Genomic DNA, 14,604 nt, shown 5'->3' with positions numbered 1-14,604 from the left:
CCATGGAATGAACCAAATTCCGGCCCATGATATCCATTCTAGCTAGGGGGAATGAAGTCAGACAGCGCTGAGCTCCAACGTAGAATCTTCCGACGGATTGGAAATCAGCCCCCGACCACTAATTATACTTTTTCTGTCCTTTCTTTTAGCTCCAGTCGGGGGCCTTCTCACATCCTGACGGGTTCTCGAAAGGATCTCGGTTTCAAGGTACCTGATGCCAAAGTGTTGACAACTCGGGGTCAATGCAATGGCGTCCTTCGGGTAGTTCGTATGATTCTCGATTGTGTTGTGTCGCGATGCGTTCATCCCGACCAGCCCCCTACATCATACGTAAGTCACCATGGGTTGCACTTGCTCTACTCTTATGGCGCCATGCTCGCTTTGCAGGAAGTCCCAGGGTATGGGTAGGGGTTCTGATTGGTGAAGGATGTTGTATATGCTAGGATTGGAAGCCGATTGGGGTGGTACTTGTGCGGATACGGCATATCATGGGCTGGAATTGTTACGCTGAGGTTAATCAGCGGTTGATATCGTAAGATGATAAGATTTGTGTGCCACATTAGCACTACCACTGATGAAAGAGAGCATCGGAGAGCAACTGGTAAGCTCATTCAATTGAGCCACATCCATTTACGGCGTCAAGCCTCCTTCACTCAGTCCCAAGAGTTACGCGCACCTGCTGTCCCGTATCGCAAATCTAGCCCTTATCATCCTAATCTCCTTCTCGAAAGACTATAATATCCGAGGCTATCTTTTCCGCAAGCATGTCTGCATTTCTACAATTAGCGGTTTCCACAAGCAGACAAGGGCGGCACAGAACATACAAACAACCGATTGAGGATGGCCAGGAGGAAGAAATGGAAATGCACTGGCATCGACCACCCTCAATCTCTCAACTCCAAGCACCCTCGCTCGACTATCAAGAACCGCCATGCGATCAGAATGAGTCCCCATCTTGCATGTGCCGGACGCGTGCCACGCAGCCATGGCTGTATCCCGGATGACCTCAAGGATCTCACTATCCGTTTGATACTCTTTTCCTGGGAAGTATTCCTCTCCGGCAATGACGGGTGCCATTGCTTCACTACGGAATATGTCACGGACTCGCTTAAATGCTGCAATTAGAACTTGTTGGTCTGTTTCTGTAGTAAGCCAGTTAGTGTAAATCACTGGAAGGTCGTCCGTATTAGCTGATATTATAGAAACGTTTCCGCGTGACGTCGGGGCCACGAGTGTAGGCAATATGCTCGCATATTGCCTCCTATCTTGCGGTTGCATAGTAATGGGATCGGAGAAATTGCCAACGAAAAGTGGTGCGGCGATATACTGTTATATCAGATCCAGATTATTAGCATCCTCTGATCTTGGAAAGTGCAGAGGTAAATCGGAAACTTACCTCAACCTCTGGCCAGTCTTCTGGAAACCAAGATAGGTCGTTATCCGTACGTTCAGTGAATCCGGCCCGCGAGCTAGCTGGAAGCTTTTCGAAAGCGATGTAGTCGAATCCATGATTGGTCAGCACTCCAGTATGAGATAATTTAAACTCCCTTATCTGACTTATAAGATATTGTAGGTCCACAGCCAGCTTGTTGAATGTCTCCACAGCCACTGGGTACGTCGGTCCGGAGAAAACGTGGTCCCACAGATTTTGACCGACTCCTGGTAGATCTACAATAACTTCGATTTTATGCTCTCGGAGGACATCGGGGGGGCCGATTCCAGAAACCATGAGTAGCTGAGGACTCTGGAAGGCACCTGATGAGATGATGACCTCGTGGATCGCGCTGAGAATATACTTGGAGCCCGCAGTGGCAACCTCAACCCCTGTTGCTCGCTTTTGATCAAACAGTATCTTTTTGCCCATTGTGTTCTTGTATAACGTCAATGTTCGTAAATAACTCGAAGACGGGGGTGACCTGAAGAATGCCGATTCCGAGCTGCTTCGGATCTGATCGGCGGGTCGTAAAGTGAATGGACAATAAAAGGAGCCTAACAAAGACCCGCTGTTGAACTCGGAGGTCACTCCAATCCCCACCGATTCCAACCCAAGTTGGAGCCAGCTGGAAAAGGGAGAGGCAGCATGCGGATAAGTCACGTCAATAGGTAGGCCATGTTTCGCGAAAGCATCCTCTCGATAGCTCACGGTGGCGTTTGCAGGACGGAGCTCCTCATCGGGTGCGGTGAAGTTAATCGTCTTCTGGAACAAAGGGAAGACGTTGTCGAAAGTGTAACTTTCATCTTCGACGAGATCAGCCCATAGTTTCATCGATCCTATAGTCGGTCTAGGACCAGTTAATCTTGAGCTCTTCCTCTCGGACGCGATGAAAATCCACAGACCTCTGGTATAGCATAAAATTGCTTGCCGTTCTAGATAGTGATAAACTAAGTCAGCCAATTTACAACCAGAGGTTCGTTAGTGGAACATACGCTCCCCCAAGGCATCTGGCTTTTTCGTAGTGAATAGTCCGTGAATTTGCTCCTGGCCCGGTGCTTACCAGAAACCCCCAGTCAATAGGTGTTCGAATGGCCATTGGATCGGTTCCAGTGCCAATGGCGACAGCCCCAGGAACTTGCGCTGGGGGATATTTGATTTCGTAGAATCCTCCAGCTTCAACCAAAGCAACACTGAAGCTTTGTTCAGCCAGGCGTGCCGCCAGGGTCATACCAGCGTTACCACCACCCACCACAACATAGTCAAAGGAGGCGTCAACTCCAGGAATACCTTCCTTGCTGCCGCATAACTGTTTGTCTGCAATCGTCGCTGGCAGTCCAATTAGCCAGAACAGCAAAAGAAGTATTCGACGAAATATGTAGGGAGGATTTGGGTTGGATGCTGCAGAATATTCCATGGTATTGCTCTCAGTGCGTATAGGTCAGTCAATACTCCGTTGTTGTCTAGTGAATCTGTGTTTCTTGTATATAACTTGCAAAAGTAGAGGAAATGAGGAAGGGAAGGGAACGGACGACGAGAAAAGACTGATTTAAAAGATCATGGTCAGGTGCGATGTAGTCGAGTCAATTGATGACATGCGGTGAAACTCAGAGATCCTTGGAAGAAAAGAGAGTAGCGTATCAGCCTTTGATAGACAGGTGTTAGGTGTCCTCTAGGAATAGAGCAGACAAACACATTGTCATTTTCATAGCACTCAAGCGTCATATACCACCTACCCATGTGGTAAATATATACATATAGCTATGCAGTTCTTTCTGTCCCTATAATCATTAGCATAGTTCGTCCTGTAGAGCCTAGTAGAGACAAGCATGATTGAAACTACCAAAGCCAATAGGATACCAAGTAGTAATCTTAGTATGTCCACGAACCCTGGTGTACCCTCCGTTCGCTATCATTGGTGCGACTAATTTGTGCAAAGCTCAATATTCAAATGTAGAATATATTCATGGAAAGGACCACCTATATCCATGTTCATTAAGGTATATGCTTGATAGAAAGAAATCAGATGATAGTTCCAGAATTACCTATATTACATCAAGTCACCGTGCGCATCCTCCACACATTTTCAATTGCACTATTCCTCAATTACTGTCCCTTCTTCTGACCCTCCTGTCGCTCCCGTTCTACCACATATCCAACTGCACGGGCCAGACCCTCCTCTACTGAAACGATGGGAGTGTAGCCTAGTCGCGACTTGGCCTTGTCACATGAATAGTAGCGAGTCATGCATGAATACCGGACTGTCCGCCTGGTCAGCCGTGGCGTCTTGCCGCATATACCCATCACTGTCTCCGCGATGCCGCCGATAGGGCCGAGGAGTGCCTCAGGGAGTTCCCAGACTTGATGGGGCTCGACTACCTTGCCCGTCAGTGCCCAGGCAGCACGCGTCATATCCCAGAAATAGACCGGGGAATCATTAGTAATGTTGAAAGCCTCTCCATCAACCCGCTCATGGTCTAACGGTTCGCTTTGTTTGGACTCAATACGGGTCTTGGTAGCAAGCAAGTGGAAGGCGGCGAGTAAGTGGGCATACGCAATATTTCCGACGTAAGTGAAGTCGAACAAATTATTGTTCTCGCCCAACTGCATTCGAAGAACGGCTGGCGAGGCCTTGGATGAGTGCTCCAGAATCTTGTAGGTAAACGTGGTGTCCTTCTCTCCATAAATACCGGCTGGGCGAACAGCACAGGTCACCATACCAGAGGGTGAGGTTCTGTTGTACTTCAAAACGAGTTCTTCTGCGTCCGCCTGCCAACTCTCGTGAGCAAATGTTGACTAGGCAGAAACGGAGTCGGCATCACCTACCTTTGTCTCTGAGTAGTACTCCAACTGCCTATCCCCTCTAATGTATGGCCACTCCTCGTCCACATTGATCAAATCGCTTTGTGTGTCGTGCACCACTGAGCTCGAGCTTGTGTACACGAAAGCTTTGCACTTTCCACCCCAATCTCCGCGAGCGCCGCCCGCGACCTCCAGCAATGTCTTTGTTCCGTCCACATTCACCTTGCGCAACAACGGCTTGTTCCCTTCCAGGACGTTTGGCGTAGCAGTGTGGATAACAACATCTGGCTTAACTTTGCGAAAGACCTCCAACATGGATTCTGCCGACGTGATATCGCCATCGTAATACTCAGCACCAGGCAACCGATTGTTGGAGGTTCGCAAGTCGACTACCGCAACCTTCGCCATGCATACCGGATACCGGCCGGCCAGTTGAGGGTAATTGAACCGAGGATCTTCTTCTGGCTTCGGGAGAGCGACACTGGCATCGGTTTCCGAAGGGAAATTGAGCAATTGATTGACAATGTGCCAGCCCACGAAACCACAACCACCGACCACCAAAACAGTGCCCAATTGCATAGTGGGACGCTTGTTAGACATTCTGGCGAGTTGGTGGTTAACTTGAGCGACTGGAAGCGGTGGATGGGTGGAGATAAGCGATAGAAACTGAAAGGGCGAAGACGGAGTGTTGATCTTAAGTTCGGGGGGGGATGATAATTTAACTGGATTCCGCTCCGCTCTACGGAGAAAATGTCTGGGGCTGAGCTAAAATGTCCGGGCCCCCACTCGAGAAGCCACATCGCCTTCGACCACTGAACTGTCCTTGTGTTTCTCAAGAAGAAGTCTATTACTTCAGGTTGTTCATCCTCGCGCACCTGACCTTGGCTCATTTCACCTAATAGCGACACTCACACAGCTATTGTCCCTTACTTCTTATTTAAACCACCTGCTTGAAGTCTACATCGGTGGCAACAATTCATAACATAGCATTATCTTGAATTTGGCCTGGAAGCTAGCCCCAACCAGGAAAGTAAACCATCTTAGATGCCATTGCGCTTAATACCGAGTGATATACGCTCCATTATTATGCGAAATCTTACGGTCATGACCCTGGATATACAATCAAGAAACAGAATAAGACGGACGCAGACCGACAATAATCTGTTAAAATGTTAAATCATCTGAGATTATCCGGGACCATCACCGGGGCTAATGAAGCATTTGATGCTCAGGTGAAAAGTAGGTAAGCATCGGCAGTAAAGGGGGAGTCTTCATGCGTATGTTTCCCTATATTTATGACATTAGGTCTTGAGAACGTGATGGTTTTAGCTTAGCTAGAAACTCACTCGGCGCTTTTCTCAACAGATCGGCGCAATGCCCTGTTATATCTCTTGCGATCTTCCGGACTGCCCCAGAAAAGCTTAGTTGCCTCAGGGTTAACTGTAGTCCGTGGATCATATGGCGGGGATTCTTCTTCGAGTGCCGCCACAATCGCTTCGATATGATAACGCATTTCATCTGTTTTACGTGGGGAATAGCATAGGACTCCTTCTCGGGATACGCGAATATGGAATACGGGCGTCTCCACAAAGACACGAGGCTGTTCTTCTGGAAAAATTGGGCTGATGTAGATCTTAAACCTGAAGATACCACCGTCCAAATGGCTCATTGGCCTACCAAAGTAGGTAAATGCCCAAAGGAAAGGATTTGTGTCAACAAGCTCAAGATCAACGGCGAAGTTTTTCTGACGCTTGAGATCCTCAACAATCTGTTCATACTGGCGCTGCAGATTTGATGCGATACTCAGCTCTTGTTTCTTGACACCAAGTCCCTCAGACAACCAGTTGTGCGTCTCACAAATGATTTTTTCCCTGAGTAGAACTACCCGCCGCCTTAATTCAGGGTAATCGAAGTGGCCATCCATAGTATTGCCCTGGCTTTCGAAAGGCATTCTCTGGAATTTGCGCGTTCGAGAGATATCCGAGTCCGCGGCCTCAATCGTTTGGATGTAGGAATTGAAATACCATAAGAATCGTCTTTTGCGAAGGTCTGCGAATCGATCAACAAGAGGTTTGTCATTTTGGCTCAGCGTTTGATCATCTTCGTCATCGCCATCGCCCTCAGATGCTCGGTCTGCAATCGTGCTTGTACTTCCATATGGCAGGATTCCCAGTGATGACTCCAAAGGCTCAATGACTGCAATTCGGAGGTTCTCATGGCGAATCTTGGCATACAAAGAAAGTTCTGTTAGCATATCCTTGGGCAAATCCAGGAGTAAGTCATCACCTTCTCTACGTAAGATACCTTTGATTCGTTATCCTCTGCTGTGTGGGTCTTATCGTACCCTGGTTCATTCTCATATGGGTTGTTAGACAGCAGACTCTGAATGGAGATCAAGATAGACTCCAGGCCTTGTGCAGATGACCACTCCTCTCCAGGTTCCCCGTGCCAAGTGCTACACCAAACCAGTCAGCTATAGCTACTTTGTGGGCTTTTGAAACGAATTACCCCAGAATTGACCTGGATTCCGTCAGTATATGAGCATACTTAGCCTTTCAGATTTTGAACTCACAAGCAAACTTTGCCTGAAGCATAGATATTAGGGTTGAACCGGCAACGTCCTTTATTTGTAGTTAAAGCTCGGACACTAGGAGGCTTTGCGGGATAGTCTGGAGCCCGCCATAGTGAGTACTTTAAGCATGTCCTGTAATGTTTCTCTCACGGGACGGATTCCTTACCCTTTCCAAATTTGATCGCAAACTAAGGCAGTTCCTCACAGGTCAGTGGGACTAAGGTGGTAGCGTTTTCTATTGTGATATCGAGGGCAACGAATACGAACCTCGAAGAAACCGAACTGGTAAGGAGTCTCTGGCGGTCCAAGAATGAGAGCGTGGACATTTCGGATGTCAGAATCATCGTAAGCCACAGCCAGCGCTTAGAATCCGAGCCGAACAAATGAATGTAAGCTTAATGTAACAATAATATTCTTCCCAGGACTGTACGAAGGAAGTCTTACACAAGTCTGCGCCTTGTTGTATCTGCTTGATTTCCTAGTACCCCATCGGAAGAGGTGTCTCATCAGTTCAAAAGGGTTTTACAGGATATTTGTGGATATAATGAAAAAGTCAGTTTGTACCCTTGTAATACGGAGAATCGCTTGATCGGACATCCTGTCATAGAAATAGTAAGCAGTCGAGCTCTCATCAGTGGTGTTGGTTAACAGATATGAAAATGGGCAGAGCGCTTAGTTTGTAAGCAAATGACGGAGGAAGACCGGCGTATGTATGATATTATAATGATCATTGATGGTCCAGCCCAGGGCAGCGCGGGGAACGACAGGTGACTGCCTTGTCAGTGTGGACGGGAGACTGTGTGAACAGCTATCAGGTCCGTGACTTGGAAATAGAAGTTCCTTTTTTTTTCCAGGCTTTCTAAGATAGTATCTTGGCTGTGTGTCTGGCATCTATTGTCCGTCAAAGATTTATATAAAAGTTACCAATTGATGGCAGGTACAAACAAGCTGTACATACAACATTCACAGTGATGGTGTATGATAGCGCAGAGGCTAACATAGTGAGCATCTCCAGCATCCAAGACTCTAACCCCCTTGAAGGAGTTTTTTGAGATTGTGTCTAGATTACTATTCCTTTATTGCTATCTATCTACAAGAGAATGTCGGTCAATGTACCGTATAAATGTAATGTTCAGTAAACGTACATACTGCAAAAGCCTGTCAGTAAAAGCTGTCAATATATTAATCTATACATAAAACATACCAAGTATCTCGAACTTTGTTGCAAGAGAATAGCCCTTGTTACAAACGGAAAAGAAAGGCAAGGCAAGGCACAGAGTACTTTTCTTTCTTTTGCGGACAGTGTCTGGAGTGGGTACTCCTAAACTCTGGATATACATACAACCAACCATACAGAAGTTGCCGGTAGGTATTTCTGTTTCACACCATGGAGGACTGGCTGTATTGTACTCCGTACTGTAATCCAAGCTCCGCACAGATATCCATCTCACCGCCTTCTTTGCGTGGGTAGATCAATTGTTGATGGGCCAAACAACCGAAATCCCCTGATAGCGCGGGATATTTCCCCTTAATTGCTAGGCGACGCCGCTGACTCCGTTGAATCCTCTAGTACTCTTCTAGTGTAGGCATTAGGTAGCTTTCTAGCTCTATTATATCCGTTCTAAGAATGTAGAGTACAACACCTAATTTCTATTTAAAGACTCGGTTACTACTTGGACCCCTGAGGCTTTGAGGGCGGGCATTCATTCCAACATTCCTAAACAAGACTAGCTCTGCATACAGTATGACATCTTTTGAAGAATGCTCCCCAAAAAGCAAAAATTAAAACAAAACAAAATAAACAAAGTGAAAGCAAGACAGAATATTATCCTGGTGCGGAACAAATTATATGATTTGACATGATTCACAATTGAACACACAATCTACATGGTCCTGAATAAATATTCTCATACCAACCAAGAAGGTGGCTCTACCTGCAGACAATATCAAGGGTCCCAAGTTGACAGCAACTCCACTTGGCAACATACTTAGACCGTCAATGTATGGGGTCATGACTAGTAGTTTCAGAAATACCAAAACAGGTAACCCGCATGCTGCCCCGCAAAAGCGAATACAATAAGGGGTCAAAAAAGGTTGATGTATCAGTAACCATGCTTCCTTCATACTCTTCAATGTTCTGATGAAGAGTTCTTCTATTCTGTTAATTTTCATGGAGGGATAATTCTTTTATTTCTTTTTATAGTTTTTTTAAGCTCCATAGAATTTCCTGTACATCCACTACACTATTCAAAACCCTACAGTATCTATGAATATAGGGTTAGTTCATTTTTACTTCACTATTCTACCCTTTTTGTCACAGCTGTTCATACTTAGGTGATTCTATCCAATTACTAGTACTATTCCCAGCCAAGATTCTCTTTTTGTATTATTACATAATAATCAGGCACTGTGGTCCCATTTCTGTCATAGATACCTTGTACAGTACTAATTGATACACAAACTACAGGCGGTAGTCCAGGCGGTGAGTGTATTTCACGTGACAGACCCTAGCGGGTAACCAGCAACATGAAGCATAGGGGGGCAGGCACAGCGACCAACTGCCAGCAGGACAGACACCCACTTTGCCAAACACGCGATCTCCTAACCTCCTATAACTCTCTCCTTATCACTCTTTTGTTTTGCTGTACTGGACTCTGTGGTTCACGATATCGCTCTCCCCTCCGTGCTCTGAGTTTTCCAGGGCTTGGACTATCGATCCTCTGGTGTTTGCAGCAAACCAGGAATGGTTGTGATTCCGGCCTGTCTACTACTCCGCCGCTTGTTGGTCTCACTTTGAGCTTCAACCTTTTTAATCCCGCTGCCCTCGGCACGGGCGCCTGCGCCTTTAAACGTCTCGATTTCAAATAAGCTGCTGCAAAGACCGGTGGTATTGTGCAGGGATATATTTATTAGATCGATCACGCGCTCCCATTCCTATTCCTCGAGTCCCTACTAGAAGTTCCCCGCAAGTTTCATCTACATGGCGTGAGGTGAGTTGTTATGGAAGGGCCCCAAATACCTTTTAAGGTGCCCCGCGCAAAGGAAATCACACTGTTTTCTGACCTAAGCCATTACTCCCATCAAAGATGCGATAATCACTTCATGACTTGTCCTTAACTACTCATTTCTGCAACCTCCCGAATAACTCTGTTTATTCCCGCTCCGCTCCCCTGTCTCGACAAATCAATTCTCCCTGATCTCGGCGGCAACCACAAACGCGACCCATTTAAGCATTGAGATTCCCACTATCCGAAGTTACTTGCAATTTGGTTGCAAAAAAAAAACGCAGAACGGCGTAGTTTCATACGGATATGCCTCCCGGCGACGTTCCTTTGCCGGATAGCCTCGTGCCGGGCAACGGGGCTGTCCGCCCCACGTTGAATACCAGTGGTTATGGTGGAGGTAACCAGATGCAAACCCCTACATCACCGGCGGATAACAGTATTCCATTCGACTCGCCGCGTGCAATAACTGGGGGTTGGAATGCATCCGGGAACAGTCCTGTGGATGGAGCCCAAAACCCCGATGGCCGTATGGGTCGAAGATACGATTCAAACAATTCCAGCCCAAGGGACCCGTCAACTCCGCGCGATGCAGCCGGTTATTGGGACCGATCAACTCCGCGTGATCGAACACGCCCTAACGGCCGACCAGTTACGAAGTCACCAGGTGGCTCGTCAAGAATTTGTAAAAAGTGTGGTGAACCCCTCACAGGTCAGTTTGTGCGGGCATTGCTTTCGACCTACCATCTGGAGTGCTTCAAATGTGAAGTGAGTTTCCACCGCTACTCTTGCATGCATTCTGTTTCAATAACTAAACTATTACGGCGTAGGATTGTGGTCAAATCGTGGCTTCCAAGTTCTTTCCTGTTGATGCGGAAGATGGGAGTGGACAGTACCCTCTATGTGAAACAGACTATTTTCGGCGATTGGACCTCCTCTGTCATGAATGCGGTGGTGCCCTGCGAGGCTCATATATAACGGCCTTGGATCGAAAATATCACATTGAGCATTTTACTTGCTCCGTTTGTCCGACAGTCTTTGGTGCGCAGGACTCTTATTATGAGCATGAAGGCAAGGTTTACTGTCACTTCCATTACTCGACTCAATTCGCACAACGGTGTCACGGTTGCCACACATCAATCCTCAAACAGTTCGTGGAGATTTTCCGTAATGGACAAAATCAGCACTGGCACCCTGAGTGCTATATGATTCACAAGTTTTGGAATGTTCGTTTAGCCCCAACTGGCCAGCCACTAGAATATCCTGAGGTAGAAGCCGATGCTACTGACGAGCAACGCAACCGAGTCCGGGAGGAAGAGGATGTGATGGAAGAAAAGGTGTACAAAATATGGAGCATTCTCTCAAGTTTCGAGGAATCATCGGCCGCCTGCATCTCAGATATGCTTCTGCATGTCAGTAATGGCACTTATGTGGATGGAGTTCTTGTTGCAAAAAAGTTCATTGCACATGTCGATGTTCTTTTCTCCGCGATCGACCAACTTGCAGCAAACATCAAGGCTCAAGGCATGAAAGGTGAGTCTTATTTTACAGTGAGTGTCAATTAACGGGATCGTGGAACTAAATTCGTTGAGTAGACCTTGCCTATGGTCGTGAAGCAAAACTCCTGTGCAAGAAGATCGTCGCTTTCTTCGCATTGTTATCAAAGACTCAGGAGACCGGCGTTCGAAAACTCGGTGTCACTCAGGAGCTTTTATCTTTAGTGACAGGCCTTGCCCATTATTTGAAGCTCCTTATCCGTATTGGCTTGCAGGGTGCTCTCAAGTTAGAGAGGGAAAAGGAAACGCCTGAAGGTCTGCATCAGTTTTTAGACCATCTTGGGGATCTTGAGGCACTTCGGCCTCTTGAAGAAGAAGTGACTACTGCAGACTTAATGGCTAATGTCGAAGTCCTTGCTGATCAACTCTCCGACTGCTGTGCTGCGTGCAAAGAACCCATCGATGACGAATGTATCAAGCTTGGAGATAACAGGTGGCATATAAAGCCACCTCACTTGACTTGTACAACCTGCCAGAAAGATTTAACTGCTATTCCTCAGGATGCCTTGTGGAACCCTAAGGATAAGCGCGCTTTCTGTAATAGTTGCGCATCTGAAAATGGCTTCGCGCATGATACACAAGGAGGGTTCACACGAGTAACCAAACTCCAGCAGTTTATCTTCTTGCTGCAGGTTGCTCTTGCACGACTCCTCACTGTTCTGCGAGCTGGAGGTACTATTCCAGCATCAGGTAAGTTATTAATCGAGAATTGCTCTTCGCAGCTTAGAATACTAATTCATTTCAGACGACGCCAACCTAAAGTCGCATGATGGGAGTGACGGCCAATCTACTCCTGGAGGTGATTTGCGTAGGTCAACGACTAGATCGAAGTCATACTCGCACGCGAGCAAAGAGGGTACTGAAGAATCCTCCCTTGAACAAACTGTTGGTGAAATGCGACGTCTAAGGTCGATCCGAAACGAGCGCACTCTGTCAACGACTTACAAAAAAGCACGGGCGTCACGAATCATTGATGGGCCAGAAGGACGAAGCGTAAGGCCAGGTTCATCAGGCGGTGAAGGCACAGATCCTCGTGGTCACGGTTTCCAAATTGTAGAAGAAAAAGACGCAAACGGCGAGACGGTTACTGAGCTGACATTTGGTAACCAGGACGCTCTCACTTTGGATGACATTCCAAGGATCGTTGCTGCCGAGCAAGCTAAAGAGCAACGCCCCAACGCATACAAGCATGCAGGGGCCGGGCTTGTCGGAACCACCGAACCTCTTCCGAGATACAACTATGGCCATCAACGCGGTGTGTCCGGTGCTGGTTTGGAGCGGCATCTCATGGGACAAGGTGGAAGGGCCAAGAAGTACTTCTCAGAACTGTCTGCGTTGGAGTATTTCATCGTACGCCACGTTGCAGTACTGTCTATGGAGCCTTTGTTGGACGGCTATTTCACTTTAGAGGAGCTCCTTTCATTTATTGAGTCCCGTAAGCCAACGATCTGGAATATATTCGGTCGTGCCTTCAATAAGGAAGCCAAGAAAGGCGGGAAGAAGAAAGGTGTTTTCGGCGTCAACCTAGATTTTCTTGTTGAAAAAGAGGGTACAGAGTCTAGTCATGGTGTCGGACCAGGTGCGCTTCGCGTCCCTGCTCTGGTTGACGATGCTGTGTCCGCCATGAGGCAAATGGATATGTCTGTGGAAGGTGTTTTCCGAAAAAATGGCAACATCAGAAGGCTCAAAGAGCTGTCTGACCTGATCGACAATAAGTACGAACAGGTGGATTTGGCAAAGGAAAACCCAGTGCAAATCGCAGCCCTCTTGAAGAAATTCCTACGCGAGATGCCTGACCCACTCTTAACGTTCAAGCTCCATCGCCTATTTGTAGTGTCGCAAAGTAAGTTTTTTCCTCTTGCGATTCTCACTGCACAATGGATCATATTCTTACATATATTACAGAGTTGTCAGATCCAGAAAAGCAAAAGCGGGTTCTTCACCTTGCCTGTTGCCTGCTTCCCAAAGCTCACCGAGATACCATGGAAGTCCTGTTTGCCTTCCTGAATTGGACGTCATCTTTTTCGCACGTCGATGAGGAATCGGGCAGCAAAATGGACATCCACAATCTTGCCACGGTGATGGCCCCTAACATTCTGTATCCGAATGCCAAAAACGGCACCGTTGATGAGAGCTTCCTAGCAATTGAGGCTATTAATGCGCTTATCGCATACAATGATACCATGTGCGAGGTAAGTTGTTTACAGCACGTCCCAGGTGTGTTACAGATACAGATATATTAATTTTGAATATTCCAGATTCCTGAGGATTTGCAATCGGTTCTCACGGACACCAATTTTTTCAAAGAGAATTCCGAAGTCACCACAAAAGAGATCTTGAAGCGTTACGGGGATATCGCGCGCGGCAGCTTTTCCCAGAGACCCGCCAATGGTGGCGAAACCTTCACTATTACGAATCAAAATCGCGGAGCAAACACCCCGACGTCTGCACGTATCGAGACGGATCCATCTCAAGATGCAGCGACACAGTTGCAAGGCTCTGTACGCCATGTGCAGGGCCCTCCTGGTCATGCTCATTCAGCTAGTGGTATCCCACATGCGGAGTTGGTGCCGGCAGCAACAAGCGATAACCGTGAGCGCAGCATCAGCAATGGCAGTCAGCAGAATCCGGTACAACCAGATGCCCAACCTCAACAGCTGCCTTATAGAGCTCGGCCGGGAGCAGGGCCGATGGGAGTTGCCGGTTGATATTATGCTACTGTCACTTGCTTCAAGGACGTATATCGATCAATCCTCGTTTTCCCTACTTCTTGGTGCTCTGAATACTGTTGGTGTATCATTGGGCCGTTCAGCGTTCTTTAATTTTTGACAGGGTTGGATGGAGTTCTTTTTCTTTCACTTATATCCTTCTTGTCTCGCATCGCAACAATTCTCAGGACACAAGCCAAACAGCCCCCCACATTGGCTGGCTTTACGTCCGCTAGATGCCCTTGCCTTTACCCTCTCTTGCCTATTCAATGCCTAAAAGTGCAATATCATCATTATAGTGGTGGGCCTGACTCTTGCCTCTATGCGTCTTGCTATCCCTGGGGAACCTATTGGTTGTCCGGTGTCCTGTCTATCATTGCTTACTATACACATTTCTGGTACCGGAGCGTCCCTATCCCTGATCTCATTGCATTCCAGCTGAAACCTAGCGTGAATATGTGCTCGACCTTTCGACTGTTTTCTTCTTTCAATTCTGATCCGTTCTACTCTGGTGTTCCGTTTCTTTTCTCAT

General features: G+C 47.2%; 4 protein-coding genes across 4 annotated transcripts; 1 reads left to right on the top strand and 3 right to left on the bottom strand.

The window, feature by feature from the left end:
- Nucleotides 1–712: 712 nt before the first annotated feature.
- On the bottom strand, nucleotides 713–2,849 carry BDV38DRAFT_277430 (GMC family oxidoreductase; the record flags this gene model as incomplete). Its single annotated transcript, XM_032058487.1, has 5 exons — nucleotides 713–768; nucleotides 825–1,326; nucleotides 1,397–2,282; nucleotides 2,338–2,367; nucleotides 2,428–2,849. 5 exons carry the CDS (start codon nucleotides 2,847–2,849, stop codon nucleotides 713–715), a joined length of 1,896 nt encoding a protein of 631 aa, XP_031919471.1.
- Nucleotides 2,850–3,411: 562 nt separating this feature from the next.
- On the bottom strand, nucleotides 3,412–4,994 carry BDV38DRAFT_233628 (C-3 sterol dehydrogenase/C-4 decarboxylase). Its single transcript, XM_032053147.1, has 2 exons — nucleotides 4,259–4,994; nucleotides 3,412–4,201 (listed from the first exon to the last, which is right to left on the bottom strand). Exons 1-2 carry the CDS (start codon nucleotides 4,832–4,834, stop codon nucleotides 3,539–3,541), a joined length of 1,239 nt encoding a protein of 412 aa, XP_031919470.1. The 5' UTR covers nucleotides 4,835–4,994; the 3' UTR covers nucleotides 3,412–3,538.
- Nucleotides 4,995–5,576: 582 nt separating this feature from the next.
- On the bottom strand, nucleotides 5,577–7,132 carry BDV38DRAFT_277428 (ubiquitin-conjugating enzyme E2; the record flags this gene model as incomplete). The annotated part of the gene is made up of 6 exons (XM_032058486.1): nucleotides 5,577–6,458; nucleotides 6,539–6,689; nucleotides 6,743–6,754; nucleotides 6,807–6,903; nucleotides 6,973–6,994; nucleotides 7,070–7,132. 6 exons carry the CDS (start codon nucleotides 7,130–7,132, stop codon nucleotides 5,577–5,579), a joined length of 1,227 nt encoding a protein of 408 aa, XP_031919469.1.
- Nucleotides 7,133–9,944: 2,812 nt separating this feature from the next.
- BDV38DRAFT_66874 (GTPase-activating protein LRG1) lies at nucleotides 9,945–14,316 on the top strand. The gene is made up of 6 exons (XM_032063738.1): nucleotides 9,945–10,576; nucleotides 10,639–11,341; nucleotides 11,404–12,054; nucleotides 12,110–13,207; nucleotides 13,270–13,556; nucleotides 13,623–14,316. The coding sequence occupies exons 1-6, from the start codon at nucleotides 10,118–10,120 to the stop codon at nucleotides 14,070–14,072; spliced, it is 3,648 nt and encodes a 1,215-aa protein (XP_031919468.1). The 5' UTR covers nucleotides 9,945–10,117; the 3' UTR covers nucleotides 14,073–14,316.
- Nucleotides 14,317–14,604: the final 288 nt, after the last annotated feature.

The sequence above is a fragment of the Aspergillus pseudotamarii genome (assembly GCF_009193445.1).
Source record: "Aspergillus pseudotamarii strain CBS 117625 unplaced genomic scaffold BDV38scaffold_2, whole genome shotgun sequence".
In the NCBI taxonomy this organism is placed as follows: Eukaryota; Fungi; Ascomycota; class Eurotiomycetes; order Eurotiales; family Aspergillaceae; genus Aspergillus; species Aspergillus pseudotamarii.
The sequence above is the reverse complement of the archived record's forward strand: the minus strand, read 5'-3'. Positions and strand labels throughout refer to the sequence as shown.

Bases quoted from the DNA above. Each gene is read 5' to 3' on its own strand.
- BDV38DRAFT_233628 (XM_032053147.1), bottom strand. From the start codon at position 4,834: ATGTCTAACAAGCGTCCCACTATGCAATTGGGCACTGTTTTGGTGGTC. The intron at 4,202-4,258 runs GTAGGTGATGCC...GAGAGTTGGCAG, and splicing joins AGTACTACTCAGAGACAAAG to GCGGACGCAGAAGAACTCGT.
- BDV38DRAFT_66874 (XM_032063738.1), top strand. From the start codon at position 10,118: ATGCCTCCCGGCGACGTTCCTTTGCCGGATAGCCTCGTGCCGGGCAAC. The intron at 10,577-10,638 runs GTGAGTTTCCAC...ATTACGGCGTAG, and splicing joins TGGAGTGCTTCAAATGTGAA to GATTGTGGTCAAATCGTGGC. The intron at 12,055-12,109 runs GTAAGTTATTAA...AATTCATTTCAG, and splicing joins AGGTACTATTCCAGCATCAG to ACGACGCCAACCTAAAGTCG.